Source organism: Haliaeetus leucocephalus, unplaced genomic scaffold (genome assembly GCF_000737465.1).
Source record: "Haliaeetus leucocephalus isolate CR32 unplaced genomic scaffold, Haliaeetus_leucocephalus-4.0 Scaffold973, whole genome shotgun sequence".
Lineage (NCBI taxonomy): Eukaryota > Metazoa > Chordata > Aves > Accipitriformes > Accipitridae > Haliaeetus > Haliaeetus leucocephalus.
The window spans coordinates 1940504-1957366 of NW_010973409.1; the positions used below are offsets into that span (position 1 = coordinate 1940504).

The following is a 16863-nucleotide window of genomic DNA, read 5'->3' on the forward strand; positions in this document are numbered from 1 at the left end:
TCCTATGTTTTTTTTCCTACCACAAAGCTGTAGGAGATCCAGCCTTTTACAATTGTTTTTGTTTTTTTTTTTCTCTCCTCTCTTTCCCTTAGTGGAGAAGAGGGTACAGAACAAGCATCTTCAGCTAAGTGAGCTAGAAGGCAGTCTCAACATTTTCTGTTTTTTCTTTCTCTTCCTGGATTTCCACTTACCTGCTTTGTGGCATCCTTTATCTTCATTGCATTTGTTGAGAAATTTGTCTATCAGTCTTCCTTCAGTGCCCTTGTTCATGTTATTGCCTTGACCAACAACTAAAGTTGCTTTCTTTTCATCTCATCATACTTAACTGTTGCAATTCCTTTCTCTTCTCATGATTCTTAAGTTACTGTATTTGCAACTGCCTTATAGGAATTACTGCTTTCCAGTCTTCTCCTGTTTCCTTTTGCTGTTACTTTAGGATTCAGTTATCAAAAGAAAGTATCTTTACTTCTTACTTTTTTAAGTTCCCTAAATATTGTGCTTTGCAAATCTAGATTCTTTTCACCCATGCGCATTTAGTGCTTTTTCCTTCTTTACCGTTACACTATCAGGATGCAAGTTTGCCCTTCCATGGTTCTTTGTTTTTCAGTATCTAGATGAATCTCATAGATTTCTTGCTTATTATCTGTTTCTCTTCTACATAAATGTTTACATGTTAAACTTCTGGTTTAATGTGCTTGAACAGCTTTATTTTGAAAACATCCCATTAAATCAATACTCATTGTGTTTTGTTTGGGTTTTTTTTTGTTTTAAACTGATGTGTACTTCTGTCAGCCTGAGAGAAAGGATTCTGCAGTCCACATTTGCAAACCACTGCAGTAGGGAGGGGCACTTTTACTTGTTCAAACAGTTATTAAAAATGCATGTATGCTGTTGCTTTAAATCTGAGCAATTCATGCATTTTATATCTTCAGTTAGCCCACTGCATACTCAAAAATAGTGTCTTAATTCAGGGTGACCAGTTTTGGTCATGTGTAGATTGGAAGGCATGCCAAATGCAAGATAAATGGCTAACTCTGCCAAAATTTTAGAAAAGACTTGGAAACATCTAGAGGCTAATGACATGTCTGGTCTGAAAAGGAGTTGCTGAAACTGTGTCATCTGCACCAATTTTTTAAATGAAATGGTTTCAATCTGTTTTCTCTTATGTTGGTGTACAGTAGGACTAATTGAAGTTTGAATCCTTGTGGGATGTTATGTTGTAACAGAAATCTAAAAACCTTAATTTGTACACAGTCATAGAAAACTGTTCGTGCCAAGTTAGTCCAACTATTTGGAAATCTGTAGAAATAACACAATATATGTTCATATAGGGTTGTTGGAAGGTGGTGTCATTTGGATTTTTATCTTCACCTTTTTATTCACAATATGTAGAAGTCTGCAGATATTATCTATTTAATTTTATTTTTCAGGTGTCATTCTATTTAAAAACTGGCAGATCAGTCATATAGTTAAGTCAACATCTTGCGTGCTTCCAATTCTTTACAATACATAGTTTGGATTTTTTGGTCCAATCTGTTAAACCTGCTGAGCAGTTGCTTCTTTGATTCTTCATTTCTCCCTCCCACCCCCGCAATAATCCTAGTTCATGTCATGTAAGGAGGAGTATTGTACTCTGCTTCTTTCATAGAAGGTTGGGCTAAACTCTGGTTTAAACTCTTCAGGACTTCTGGGATTGCTGCATTTTGGCACGTATGGCTTAAAAGCATGTAAATTATTTTTTTTCTTCCTTTCAGATGTGTTTGTTCTGAACCTGAGAAACCCAGCAATGAAACTTTGCAGTTGTGGAGTAGTATGAATAAGTCTGTGGAAAATATAGTATGGAGTAACCTTACAGTTTCTGTGAGTATCTAAAAGCTATGTGTGTATATATATGTGTGTGTGTATATGTATGTATAAAAAAGAAATACCCGCACAGTACCAGTCTTGATTAATATTTTTCATGTGGTTTCTTCTTTGACTTGAACCTGGACTGTTTTCTTTGAAACTATTTTTGAACTCTTATTCCTCCCATAATGCTTTAAGCAGTTGTCATAGTGGTTTGGATGAGGGAGTCCATGGCAGTAAATGCTAATATCATAAATGTCTGCTTGAGGTAGCCACTTTAATCCTGGTAGGCAGAACAGTCTTCTTTCTGAAGTGCAGATGAATATGATGAGGTGAATAAACAGGAGATTGCTTCCTTCAGTTTCCTGGGAAGGATGAACAAATAATTTTAAGAAGATGTGAAGATGGAATCTGCAGTTAAAATGTGCTAGCAAACATGTTTCATTAGTTTGCTAGGCATTGGTATAAAACTAAAACAGAATCAAACTACCTACATATTGATTGGAAGAAAACAATTATTTGGAAAATTGAAGGTTAAAAGGGAAGGTGGAGAGCTATTTGAGGGAATAGGCTTGAAAGCATTGCCTTCTAAACTGGGCATTTCATAACAGTATCTAATTTTGTGGGTAGGTGAAGAGGAGGAAAGTTATCATGTGGAAGTGATACAGAAGGCTTTTAGGAAGAAACAGTTTTGCTGATTAGTAGTTTCTTGGGTGGGATTCAGTTGCCTAAATGCAGCTGTCTACAGCTGCTTTGCATACCCTGGCATCTGAAGGCTATCTAAAATGGCAGTAGGTACCCATGTATGGGCTCTCCTTGTGTGTGAGCCTAGATGTTCGCACTGAAAGTAGAAAGTGTTTTGCACAGCAAAAATACTATGAAAAACCTCAGTGCTTTCCTTGAGTTTTAGCTGTAGTGTCTTCTATGTACCACCAATGGCTCCCAGTCTACCATAATCACCTAGGATGGCAGTTTCTCTTGAACTTAATTTTTGTATTTATTTTATATTATTATTAATTTTATATACCTTTTCATTCTCTTCAGCATCTGTAGTCTTCCTGGAGAGACAGAACTGATCCAGGATTTGGTGGTGCTTATAGTCAAAGTAGATTGTTAATGGGGAGAATTTTTGTCATAAGTTAAGTTTTCAATAAATTAACCTGTTTAAAGACTAGGTTGTGGTAGTGCTGCTTCCAGCTATTTGATTTATTGACTTCTTATTTCCTTGTACTCCATGTGCCTACTTTAATTCTTTACTTGCATTTCGGTGAGCCTTTTGGATAGGGATTGTCTGACTTTTTTTTTTATTCAAATCCATTATTTCTGATGCTTTTCTACTTTACGAGAAACTTTTTTTCTTACAGTTGGGTTAATCTCATTTTGTAAGAGTCTGTTTTTTCCTTAACTGTATCAGGACAAAATAAAGAGGTGGGAGAAACTGAGAAGAACCTTTTTTATGTTTGTTAACTTGAAAGTTGATGTTGGATAGTCTGCTTTTCCTGGGCTTAGTCCTCAGTCTTTATTTATACATCCTATCTTGTGATACTTTGAGAAATAGAATAGAAATGAGGTGAATTTAAAGAAGTTGTTTCTTCTTGGGCATCTCCCAGCATTTTGGCATCCTGAAATAATCAGTGATGGCTACTGTGGCTCTTCTGGAACAGACAGCACACATTTTTGGCATTTCAGGATGAGGTAGTGATGAAGGAAAGAACCCCCTTTTTGAGATTGTGAAAGGTCTCAAATGTGTTTTATATTGAAAACCTACAAGTTAGGTTGAATGTACTAAATGAATAAAATGTAGAAATTTAAGGAGTTTTTCTCTTTGTAGGAGTGTTTAGAATTTCATGGTGTGTTTCGTGGATCAGCTTGTGGCCGTCATGGACCATATATTCCAGATGTTCTCTTCTGGTCTGTCATATTATTCTTTACAACATTTTTCCTCTCCTCTTTCCTTAAGCAATTCAAGACCAAACGCTATTTCCCAACTAAGGTAATTCTGATTAGAGACTATTGTTATCTTGTGATAAATACATAAGTATAGCTTATCAGAGTTGCACTTTCTATTTTGCTTCAGCACTTGTATTGGGAGATTTCTTTTAAGACAGAAAAAGAAATTAAAAACAGAAAATTAGCTAATAATTAAAAAAAGGAAGACATTAGAGGAAAGAAATTGGCTGCAGAAAATTCAGTGCTTACTCTCTACTTTCCTATAGTTACAACAAGATGTTCTAAGCATTAGAAGATGTAAGCAGTCCATCTCCCCATATTAATGGGTATTGCCAGGTATCATTTGGAGAGATAATACTGCTGCTGTTTTCCTCATCTAGCCGTACAGGACAATTGATCGCTTTTCCCACACTGCTGATGTATGAAGGGTTCTGAGTGATTCCTCAGGGGATTACTATTTTTAATAGAGGCTAATATAATGATTATCCTTGGACTGATTTACGCAACTTACTTCTGCTAGCCAAAATAAAGCAGTTAGATCTTCTATAAGCTTCAGCTCATCCCTACAATGTGTTTCTAATGTTTAATAAAGTCACCTTTGATAACTTGAAGCTGTTGCAAATTGTCCCCCTCCTATCTATTAAAACATTAAATGTATGAATATTGATTTCAGAACAATTCAGTGATGTTATTGAATTAAGCTACAAGAGACTAGCTGTGATGGCCCAGCCTCTTAGTAGGGTTGAGGGGACAGGAAGATGAGGAAGGAGTTATTTTAAGTAATTTGCTTCTTGCAGTAGATCACTTCTAAATGAGATAATTGGATGAACACAGAATACTTACAGAATACTTACCTTCTGCAACTTCATGATATGCTGGCAGGCAGCTTAAATTTTAAAATAAAAAGAGAAAATATATATAACGTTCAGTGGTGTAGTATAATATAAAGAGACTTCAGTATCCATAGGGGAGAAAATTGTCTTGCTATACATGCAGATTATAATGACGAACAAGCAAGAGTTAACACAATTCTTTTCTTTATAGGTGCGTTCTACCATTAGTGATTTTGCAGTATTTCTGACCATAGTAATCATGGTTTTGATTGACTATCTTGTAGGAGTACCTTCTCCTAAGCTTCATGTTCCAGAGAAATTTGAAGTAAGATGTAAAACCTTTTACAAAACTTAACTTTTTAAATGCTTACAATTTCATAGACAGTAGAACAGTGGAATTGTATAGAAACAGAAATTAATCTTTTTTTACTTACAATGTAGTTGATGAAGTAACCTCCCTTTTCTGCTTTGAATGTATGTCTCATCTGACAGAAGAGACTATGCCTTATATTATAATATCACTGAAAAGGAAGCATTCTTTTGTGCAAATGTACAGAAATGAAAGAATGGAATGGGTTTGTTTTAATTTTTTCCATACAAATGTCACATTCACATGTAACAGCTAAATCAGTCTTTTGGTCAAAACCATTGGAAAAAAAATCTGAACACATATGTAAGAGACTGTTGGTCTGTTCATTGCAGCTGTTTGTAGCAATAAAATCTTCATTTTATCTTTAGTTATTTAATTTTTATTGTTGATGTTTGTTTTTTCAGCCCACCCGAAAAGACCGAGGATGGTTCATAGATCCTCTTGGAAGCAATCCTTGGTGGACACTCTTGATAGCTGCTGTTCCTGCTTTACTCTGTACCATTCTCATTTTCATGGATCAACAAATAACAGCTGTTATTATAAACAGGAAAGAGCATAAGCTGAAGGTAAAAGTAATTTTCACAAAACTCTAATGTTGTGTAAGTCTCAAGTTTATTTTAAATCAGATTCATTGTGCAAGTCTGTGAAACATTACCAACAGCTACTAAAAAGATGCATGTATTTACTAATAAAGAATAAATATTATTTTGTGGACACTCTCAAAGTATCTAACTTTTGTAGTTATCTGTTATTTACCAGCTAAGTTATAAATATGGTATCTTATAAATAGGAAGTTTATAAAATTATTTGTTTGCTTAATTTTACAGAAAGGCTGTGGTTATCATCTTGATCTGCTCATGGTTGGTGTTATGTTGGGGATATGTTCTATCATGGGCTTACCGTGGTTTGTTGCTGCAACTGTCTTGTCTATAAGTCATGTTAATAGCCTGAAAGTTGAATCTGAATGCTCAGCACCAGGAGAGCAACCAAAGTTTTTGGGAATCCGGGAGCAGCGAGTGACAGGATTGATGATTTTTGTCCTGATGGGGCTGTCAGTGTTTATGACCTCTGTTTTAAAGGTAAAAGACATTTTTCCCAAAATGTTTGTGTTTTCTTTGTGCTTTTGATTTTGATATTGTTAGGAAGTTTTATTATGTGAAGTAAAATAAGCCTGGACTCATTCTCAGATTGCCTTTTTAACAACAGGTGTTAGTTGAATAGAAATGATAGGGGGAGATGTAAGAAAATGAAATCTCAGCAAGCTTGAAATGTAGTGAGTAGTGAAGAAAGCAACCTTTGTCCATGTTACCTGATTTTCTTGCCAGCTAATTTTTAGTTTCTTGAGTCCATGTTGCCTGAAATAGGTCTTCTGTAGTTCTTATGCAAGTGCATAAATGGAGAGCAAAAAGGAGCGTGATAAAGATAGAAAGTTACTTGAGCGGAAGTAATATAATACAGTTGAAGAAACAGAAACACCTGATTTAAAAAGTGATCATGAGAAGTGATACTGTTCACTTCTCATTCTGATATTCAGCTTATTAAACTTCCTTTGATGTTTAAAGTGTCAAGATTATCTTATGCATAATCATGGTGTAATATAGATTTTGTCGGTCATATTGTGGACTCAGTTTACATTTTCTCTCTCAATTTATATCCATAGTGCCCTTCCAAAGACTTTATTGGAAGAAAACCAATCAGTTCAGTTGGCTTTTTGCTCAGATTTGAGTAAGATCCATTCAAATTCTGCTTTGTTGTTTCAAATCCAATAGTTAAGGAGACATGAAAAAACTGGCTTTTTGTTGCCCAAATAGCATATATGGCATAAATTGCATAATTGCTAATGCCTTTAAAGAACTTTGTAAAAGTCTGTTTAAAGACATATCACAAGTCATTTCACAAACAGGTATCTTCTAATGGCTGTTGAAATTTAGATAATGGGAAGAAATAAACTTATGAACACACAGTTATAGTTTAGTAATTAGAGCTACACATTATAAATTCTTAATAGTTGACCATTTATATGTGTTAAAGAATGTAAAGGTCTGATAACAATAAGGCAGTAGCAGTTATTAAAAATGAGTATTCAGATTTGACAGTCTGTCATTGAAAAGCTACCAGGACCTCAGCTGTATAATGCAAATGATCAGAATCAGAAATATTGAAATAGATTTATTGTTGCTCAAAAGCAAAAGATAAAGATGCTGATTGCTGAAGCTAGATGTTTGCCCCATGTTTTAACAGCTGATTCTTAGAAACTAATGCTTTTATTTTTTTATGGAACCAAGGGTAGTGGGAATGGAATTATTACTCTTTACTCTTTATGAAATGTTTTTCTTTTTCAATGTGAATGGCTGTTACTGTTCAAAAGAAGGAAGGAGAACAAAGCCTTGCATCTGTAGGTTGCTGTGCTTTTGTTCCATGTATTAATACTGATTTAATACAGTAGAAGTTAACATAAATGAAGTAGTAGCATGTCAAGTTACAGAGCTTACAGTGAAGACCCTAGATCTACACACACACACACGCGTGTATATATATCTATGCAGTAATGAATCTTTAAGGCACAGTTTCATTCCAAGCTATTTAAGTTTCAGTAAAGACTTTTGTTAAGGCTTCGTAGCAGCAGTTTTTATTAAGATTACAAACTGTACCTTGGCTGTCCTTTACTCAGAAGTTTCATGAATTCAGGAGCAAAGAAAGCTTCGCTTGCTTTGTGTAGGCTACAGAGGTTTGATGCAAGTGCCTCTGAAATCAGTGGACAAATTCATTATTTTGGTAAGCTTTAAATTATCTTCTTACTGGAGCAAAATTTAGCCCTGAATAATTAGCTGATTTTCATAGCTCAGTAGGTATGGTGGGTTTTTTGTTTCATCTGCTCCAGAAATGCAAGATTAGGGATCAGAAGTAAAACTTCATATGGCAATTTCATGAAGTTGATAGTCTCAATACAGTTCCTATCAGATAGCTACATACAGCAGCATACTTCACAGTAACAGAAACCTAGAAAATGGAATGAATGGGCAATCAAGACTGAACTACTTTTTAAATCCTGGTGATAGCTCTGTTAGCTCTAGATTTTTTTGCTGTTCAATGATGTGTATGTTTTCTCAATAAATAAAGAGCCTCAGCTTTTACAGATTTCACTTGAGTAAAACATAAAGTAAAAAATAACTTGGTCCATGTCTTTCACTAATATGGATTGCTGTGTTATGCCATGTTGCTTCCAGAAGTAACTGGGTGGGTGTTTTTTCTTCCCCAGTTTATTCCAATGCCAGTTTTGTATGGTGTCTTCCTTTACATGGGAGTGTCTTCATTAAAAGGCATTCAGGTAAAGTGTGATTTTAATAAACAATTTGCTGTTGTTTAACACTAAATGAAAAGGAAACTGTAACACATTACTTTATGTGAGCAATGACAAAGTTAGCCCATGTTGTCTGAATAGTATGTAGGCTAATTTCCTGAGTGTGTTGTTCAGATATTTGTTCTTACTGTGTTGTGTCTTCACTTCTCAGTTCTTCTGCATTTATTCTTTCAGTAGTGTAGCTGAGCAACAAATTTTCTGAAATATTCTGAAATTTTGTAGTAATAATGGAGGCGGGGGATGGTGGGGAACCCAACAATACAAAACGGCCCCCAGTCCCACCCCCTTGAATGTTCAGTGTCCTTCATTAGTATTTCATTTGGGATTAACTGTTCCTGGTGTCCCTTAAAAATGTTTATTTCCTTCCGGAGGGGAAGAAAATAATTAACTGAAGGATGATTTATTTTTCAATGCAGTTTTTTGACCGTATAAAACTGTTTGGAATGCCTGCCAAACATCAACCTGACCTGATTTATCTACGTTATGTGCCACTCTGGAAGGTCCATATCTTTACAGTTGTTCAGCTCACTTGTCTCGTTCTGTTGTGGGTGATTAAAGCCTCTGCAGCTGCTGTTGTTTTCCCTATGATGGTAAGTTTTCTGTTTTACAAGTTAATTTTCCAAGAGTAGGTGCATCATCCAGGATCTCTTCAGAACATATTTGCTGGCTTAAGAAAGGAGTGGGAAAGGAACAAAAGAACCTGCAGTACAAGTTGTTTGCTTTTGAAAAGCAAGGACTTTCCATTCCCTGAAAATAAGCAATTCAGCTGTGAATAGCTATTGAAAGTGGAAATTATTTAACTTTGTGATAAGCTAAAACTAGTACTGCAAAAAAAGGGCTTCACTTAAAGATTCTGAATGTACTGAAAGTGTGTGTGCATTTTTTGTTCATTTAAAGAGTTTAATTCAAATTATTCCTTTTATGGTTCCCTTAAGGTTTTAGCATTAGTGTTCATTCGCAAGCTCATGGATTTATGTTTCACCAAAAGAGAGCTTAGCTGGCTTGATGATCTTATGCCAGAAAGTAAAAAGAAGAAAGAAGATGACAAAAAGAAAAAAGAGAAAGCAGTAAGTGTGAAAACAATCAAACTAGCATGTTGTAAATTACTAGAAAATACTCAATGAGACTTAGAAGAATTTTAAGTGGTGTGAGCATATGACCTTATATACCAAATACACATTTTGAAATTCTGTACTAATGAGACTTAATGCTAGAGGAACTATTACTGGCAATTAAGTTAAGGAAAAGTCACTGTTTCAATGATGCTATTATGAACTATGACTCTTATTTGTGATTAAAATTAGCAAGCAAAGTGGAAAGAAGCAGTTTTTAGCACAAAATGTTGTTTTCTTTGTCTTTCATTAGGTTAGAAGGAGAGAAAAGGAAGAGGGAGAGAAAAGCAGTGGAGTAGGGATCTTTACTCTGCTTAAATTAATCACAAAACTGTTCATCATATCAGGGATGTTTTGCTTGTGTGTGTTTGCAGAGCTGTGGTTAAAACCAGCTGCCAGTTACCAATAATATAGTAATATAGCTTGTATAACTTCTCCATAAAAGTCTTACCTAACTATACACCAGCTAGCTGAATTCCTTACAAAACTTGTAACACCCTCCTTCCCCACTTCCCCACCCCTCCACCTCGATAAAACACTTCTAAGAAAAAAGGTCTTAAACTATATTTCCTGCATTCAGCTCCGGTACCTACAGGGAAACACCCCTCCCCCCTATGGAAATTAACTGTCAGCATGAGATACTTCTTTGATTTCTGCTGCATAAGTAATTTTATAGACTTTTTACTTGGAATTTACAGGAAGCAGAGAGAATGCTTCAGACAGGTGATAATGAAAGTGTGCACCTTGCATATGGAGAAGCAAATCTGGATTTTCCTGTAAAAACCCTAAAATACAGGTATAGTAAAACATTGGTCTTTTAAGAGTTTTTGTATTGTGTGCTGTAATTTGCTTTATATTAAGTTGGTTGTGTATGAATTGAATTAATTTTTTTCCCCACGCTTGTAGCTCAGCAATGATTAGGAAGTATGAAGGTATATCTCATGGTTCTATAGTAGCATTTTTATGTTGCATTGTTCTTTAAAACTGCATCTTAATTATAAATTTACATGACCATCTTGAACAGATCAGATGACTCAATTTCGACCAGCTGTACTCAAGGTGAAGAAGCTTCCTTGGTCAGTTTTTGTGGAATACTTGTGTGTTACTTTGCATGAAATACTGAGTATTAAGCAACTAATAGCATCAGTTGAGCCATGTGTTTACCAGCCACTTGGCTTTTTCAGAAAAAGTCTAAGTGTGGAGTTCTTTGATGGTTTATTTAAGTGAGGGCTAAAGTCTATAATTTCTATGATATATATTAAAAAAACATTTTCGGGCAGCCATTTTTACTTTAGCAGGTCATTTTCTGAAAGTAAATGTGAGGACAGGGTTAACTGTTCTCTTCTAGAAAAGGAAGTGCTGGAATTTCTCTGACAGAAAGTTCCTTCAGCACTGGAAGGTGTTTTGTCTCAGTATGCATCTCCCTTACTGGCAGTGTATTCAGCTTGGTTGTCAGGTATTCTACAACTGTTCAACACACCTGGAAGATGTGACAGATAAATAGCTTGCCAGCTTTTTTTTGCCTCTCTAATACTAAGGGTTCCTAGGTTAAAAATTGGCTTTCCTATGGATCTAGGGTAGTGTCAGGTCTACCCTGATCTGAGTTGGGAACAGGCAGATTTTAGGCAGGTACTCCTGCTAAGTGCTATTGTCTATTCTAAGAGCAGGATTAATCAGACTTCAGCAACTCAAATGAAAATGCTAAATGCTAAAGCTTTTTTAAAAACATTCGAGTTGCTAGTTGCTCTCACAGTAGAACTATGATTTCATCAACTGTGTGCATGTGTTTACTATATATTTCACTATTTTGCATCTTGTGGGGATTCCTGAGGAAAAACGGCTTTGAAAGATTTCTATGCAATTGGAAGAACTCCTACAGATACACGGGGTAGATTCTGAAGCTTAAGTATGGAACAGAACAGAAAACATATTTACAGACAACACCCAAGTCTGCTGTATATATGAATCTGTGGAGGGCAAAGGAGGAAACAGGTTTTTGAAAGCTTACCATCTGTGAGGGTGAACTTAACGTTTCTGCAGGACTTAGGGGGATGGTGGCAAAAAAAACCTTGAAAAATGTCTAGTAAAGCTTTGCAGGAAAAAAATAAACTTGAAATCTGTCTAGATATTGGGACTTCTACATTTTTACTAGTTTTAAATCTCAACTGAGTTACGAATGTCAAAATTTTATTAACATCTGCTCTTTTGTCCTTGATTATTTCCTGGAAACAACTTAAAATAATTCTGATTTATGAAAGCCTTAGCAGAACAGTGTGATTAATTTCATTATTTCTGAGCATGCAAAATAATTTTCTGAAGTTACAGGTAGTTTAGAAATGAGATATCTCTCAAATATTCTCAATGTCTTAGTGGTATCTATGTGAAAAACTGTTTTAAGATGCTATGTGATTAAGGCAGTGTTGGTGAGGTTAGATTTTCAAGTTTTTGTTGAAATATGTTTTTAAGAGATTAACTCAACTTGTGGCTGTGTAAATATTGAAAGAAGGCACAACTGATGTGAATGATGAGTGACAATAAGTATAATGCTGTTGCAAGGTATTGTATACTAACCAGAAAGTACGTTTGTTCTTTAGCGTTGATCCCTCAATTGTAAACATATCAGACGAAATGGCCAAAACTGCACAGTGGAAGGCTCTTGCCATGAGTACTGAGAATGCCAAAGTAACCAGAGCTAACCTGAGGTAGCTATAATTACTCACGCATTTTCTAACTATGACCTTGTGTTTAGCAGCTAATAACTGTACTTGTATTTCTTGAAATGTATCTCAAAAAAATGAGGATACATGGTTTGTAAATCTGCATTGACTTTTTACTTTTGAGGAACTTGATTTTGAACTTTTTGGTTTTTTCCATACTCTGAAGTTAAACAATTTCTATAAGAAATTCCATTTAATTTATTAAGTGTATTATTACAAATTTAAACTTGCTCTTTATTTGCGTAATACAATTGTATGCTACTCTGATGGGTTTAGGGTTTCTAAAAGCTTTACTAGAGTGTATATGAGCACAAGAATTGTTTGATCCTGAACATTACAAATATCAGTGGGAATAAAAGGTAAGTCCAACACTTTCATTGTTGCTTTATGCTGCCCTAGGATCTGCTCCCTGTTTTTGTGGATTGGTTGGTTTGGTTTTCCCCAGCTCATTTTTAATCTCTAATAATTAAACCTGGCTCAAATATTATCTTCACTGGATATTAAATATACTTGAATGAGGTACTGGACAGATTAGGAGCCCTTGGTGCTATGAACGTTTCCTGTAAGCTGACATGCATTTTCTGTCATGGCCAGGAGCCTCTTTCTCAGTGAGCACCCCATCCAACAAGAAAGTCTGTGTGCAGTAAATCATTCTGCTATTCTGTCCTAGTTTCTTCCCTTTCTGGCTGAATCTATCAAGGGGAACAAACCAAATCCTGAATATTTATATGGAATATCCCCAACTTCCAGAAAGGCTTGTAATTTGTAGGGACTGGTATCTGTGGACTGTTCCATCACAATGGAACTATTGCTTAGTAGTTTTTATGTAGGAAAGAGGGGAGAACGAGCCTGACTGACTTGAAAAACTAAGCTTATGCAATGCTGCTGTCTGTACATGCATCTTCTTTCGGTTGATCCCTTCCAGCCAAATCTGTCAAAGGAAGACAGATTTCAGAGTTACAAAATTGTCGAGTTTTGCATAAAATTACATCTTGTTGGAAGAGTTAGTGGTGAGGGAGTGTTCATAGATAATTGTCCAAGCTATCGGGTATTGTTGAGCTTGCATCATGGAAACAGCAGTAGAGACTGTCCACTTAGCACTTGTATACCATCTGTTTATTCAGCATGTGCATTGCTGCAAACTAGGCATGGAAATACGCTTTGTTTTGCCTCAATGGTAGGTCAACTAAGGGTGAAGAAGGAGGCAAGGAGAGAACTTGGAGGTATTGTGGTAGGAAAAGCTGAAGAGACTCATTAGTGTAGGCACAATTTTCAGTGAATCTTCAGGCTGTATTGTTTAAACATTTTAAAATATTTAAATACCTGTTTTAAATAAACATTTTAAAAACATTTTTAAAAATTTGAGTACCACACAACTAGACTGTCAGGAAGATAGATAATAGAGGCATTAGATAGGTAACAGAGTATGTGTGTCAGTATATCCTCATATTTTTTTTTTTCTTTCATGCTAAGTTCTTAGAAACCTCTTACAGAATTTGTGGATGCTTCTAGTACGTTACCTGATAGTCATTGGGCGTATAAGGCTTGAAGAGATACAGACCTGTATTTCTCTTTCCAGAAGAATTGAAATTTTTGGATTTGATTTTCAGACAGCTAGAAGTTAGTACAATTCCATCTTGTGCCTTCCTGAGTAGCTTGAGTTAGTATAGAATTATATGCAGCACTAGTAAATTAGGCTTCTGACCAGTTTGCAGCTCTTTGATCTACTTAGGTCATATTCGGTATTCCATCTATTTTTTTTATATTTTGCTATAAGACATTTCCCTTTGATTCCATAATATGCCCTGCTTTAGATTAGTATGGTAGAAAATGCATCTTGGAAGAGACTTGCTAAAACTACAAACTGAAAATAAAAAACACTGGTGCCAGGAACTAGCTCTTTCAGGAGGCAATCTGATACTGCATGAATCTGGAAAATGTTAGAAGGCAGGACTTCCTTGAGCCTTAACTCAATTGGTTGCTGTTTTGAGGTATTTGCTACCCTTTCTTGTGTAGTGGGTGCTGGAGAGATTTAGAGATGTCACCGCTGTTCAGTCAAAAGTAATTCCCAGTAAATTTTTCATCTCAGTTCTGTTAAGGTTTTTCTTTGTAACAGTCTTCATCTAATAGTACGGACAGATGTTTAGTCCTGTGGTAAAAATGGTTCTCTAGGCACTGCTATTTTCAAATTTATAGGTTTAAAATAGGGCGCAGTTGGAAGTAAGCAGTGTCTTTTAGAATTCCAGATGACATGTTGTGTGGGTTGACATTGTTTCTTAAAAATCTTATCTTTTTTTAAAAATTATTTTTTTACATTTTTTGTCTTTCCTGAACTGATCCAGGTTGCTTTTTCTTTCTCCCTCCACTGTCTTTCATATTTTATAGACTCTGCGGAGTCCAGGCACACATAAATTTTCTAAGGAATCCCAGAATTTTTCTCTTTGCATGAATTTCTAATACATCTTTTTCCTTAAAGAGCAACTCCACAGAGGTGTAATCTCTTCTAAAATTCATGCCTAGAGAATCCTCCCTCTTATGCTGTTCCATTTTCTCTTCTACTGTCCTGTAACTACCTCGGGATGTTCCTTTATGGCTTTGGATAAGCCACTGTTCAGTGGCTGTGTCCCTAAGAGTGTCATTTGTTCAGGTGACAGCCAGCCTGTTGTCTTTAGGATCTTCCACTTGAATGGACACTTACACAAATTTCTAGCTGTCCTCTACTGTTGTTACAAGTGTGGTTCCCCATTTTGAAAAGACTGAAATGTTTTCCCAGTCTTGTATTATGAACAAAATTCTTTCCCTGCCCAATAATTAAGCAGTATTAATTATATTGCTTGTTATGGGGTTTTTTTGGGTATTTTTAACTATGCAGTTTTGTGGGTTGGTGGTGTTGGTGTCCTGTCCCGTTGTCCACCCCTCCCCCCACCAATGGAATCAATAAAAGCAGTGGGACTGGAAATGATGTTTATAGATGAGATCTTGGTGTTTTCTCTCTTTAAGCTTGTACTGTTCCTGTGAATAGTATTTAACAATTACTAGAATGTAATAGAAATGCATCATCATAAAAGTATCCTTACATAAATACTTTCAATATTCATTAAGTATAAAATATTTGAAAGTTAACCTTTGCTAAAGTGAACCAAACCTTACATTTTCCTCTTTGCTTTCAAACAGCCCTGAAAAACCAGAAAGTGTGAAAATAAATGTGGAAGATTCACCTGTTGTGAAATACGTGGATGCTGAAACATCTTTATAGAACTGAACCAAGGGGAATTGCGTGTATTTGTGTGTGTATATATATATCACTGTAGGATATTATACCATGGAAGTGTGATTTCCAGTTTAAGGAGCAACATGTATTTAATTCTGCCATTGTTTAGGGCACTGTAGATATGCTTGCATAATGAGAAGATTTTCCTACAAATAAGATGAGTGGTAATCACACTTCAGCTATTTATTTTATTGGAAATTTTATTTTCATTTTTAAATAGGAAGATTGTAATGAATGCATATTATTTTCAATAATCAATATGTGCATAAAAGTTAAATCAGCTTTTGCTGATGATTACTGGTCCACATTGCTTAAAATTTTGCAATACCTCTGTTTATAATGTGCGCTGCAGAAGTTTGTTTTCCATGCAGGCAATTACTGCTTGTTTTTGCAGGGTATACCTTTTTTGTGATTTCATAGAACAAATGTTTATGTGCTGTTGATAAGAACTACTGTGTTTTATGTCTCCACTACATGCTAGTGTTTTCTGGATTCTGTCTCTCCTATTTTACAGAAGTGGCCTAGAGCCCTAAGTCAGGTGATTAGTTAATTGTTAAAATATAAATACCATGTTCTGCTACTTTTTTGTTTTGTTTTGTTTTGTTTTTTAATTCACTCTTGATTTTTCATTATTGTCCAGTAGCAGTATGAGTGCAGTAATTGCAGTTACAGTCCCACGTCAGTATTTGCCATTCTGGACACTCCATGTTTACACAATATAAATTGGATTTACAGACAGCAATTTGGTCTATAGAAGTTATGCATACTTACCACACTAGGACTCTTGAACTCTTTTGTTCCTGTTTTTACTTAGTTTTTTCCATCAACTTTCACAGACTGATTTATTCAGCTGTAAGACTGAAACTTTAGACTATTACATGTCCTCATCAACTATATTTTTTGCTTAATTAATTTTTAAATTTACTATGTATTTGATGAAATTAGTGGTAGTTTAATTCTGTAATAGGTTTATGATCAGTATTATTTTATGGATTACAGATTGCTTGTAGTATTTGTGTGTACAGTTCTGATCCTCTCCATTGTAAAGGGCATATATGATAGCACACCAACTTATTTTTAAACATTTTATTTATTTTAATTAGTATAAATTTCTATCATGTAAGATTAATTGAAAAAGTAAATATTCATTTATTAAAGTAAATGGGATTTTGGGGGGGCTCACTGGTAAAGATGCAGTCAGTGCATTTATTGTATTTACATTTTCAAGTTCTAGTGTTTAGCATTACAATATTTGAAATAATGAGAATTTTATGTATAAATGAAAATCTTGATCACTTACCTGCGCAATTTCCATTATTAATATTTTTTTGCCTTACGTGTTAGTTTTTTGGCTTCAGTTTCTGAAATGATCTCTTTACATTCTGAATTGCCACTACCCCTTTC

General features: G+C 35.1%; 1 protein-coding gene across 8 annotated transcripts in view; it reads left to right on the forward strand.

Moving 5' to 3' along the window:
- Nucleotides 1-16039, forward strand: part of SLC4A7 (solute carrier family 4, sodium bicarbonate cotransporter, member 7) — a 68225-nt gene extending 52186 nt beyond the window's left edge. For 6 of the 8 annotated variants that reach the window (XM_010584327.1, XM_010584329.1, XM_010584330.1 and 3 more), the window contains 11 exons: nucleotides 1755-1860; nucleotides 3677-3838; nucleotides 4840-4953; nucleotides 5403-5564; nucleotides 5826-6077; nucleotides 8258-8326; nucleotides 8776-8949; nucleotides 9295-9426; nucleotides 10170-10267; nucleotides 12066-12173; nucleotides 15363-16039. In XM_010584327.1, coding sequence (XP_010582629.1) covers nucleotides 1755-1860; nucleotides 3677-3838; nucleotides 4840-4953; nucleotides 5403-5564; nucleotides 5826-6077; nucleotides 8258-8326; nucleotides 8776-8949; nucleotides 9295-9426; nucleotides 10170-10267; nucleotides 12066-12173; nucleotides 15363-15444 — 1459 coding nt within the window. In that variant the 3' untranslated portion in view covers nucleotides 15445-16039. The remainder of the gene's footprint in view (nucleotides 1-1754; nucleotides 1861-3676; nucleotides 3839-4839; nucleotides 4954-5402; nucleotides 5565-5825; nucleotides 6078-8257; nucleotides 8327-8775; nucleotides 8950-9294; nucleotides 9427-10169; nucleotides 10268-12065; nucleotides 12174-15362) is intronic. The other 2 variants (XM_010584331.1, XM_010584335.1) reach the window with 1 other exon arrangement.
- The last annotated feature ends 824 nt before the right edge of the window (nucleotides 16040-16863 follow it).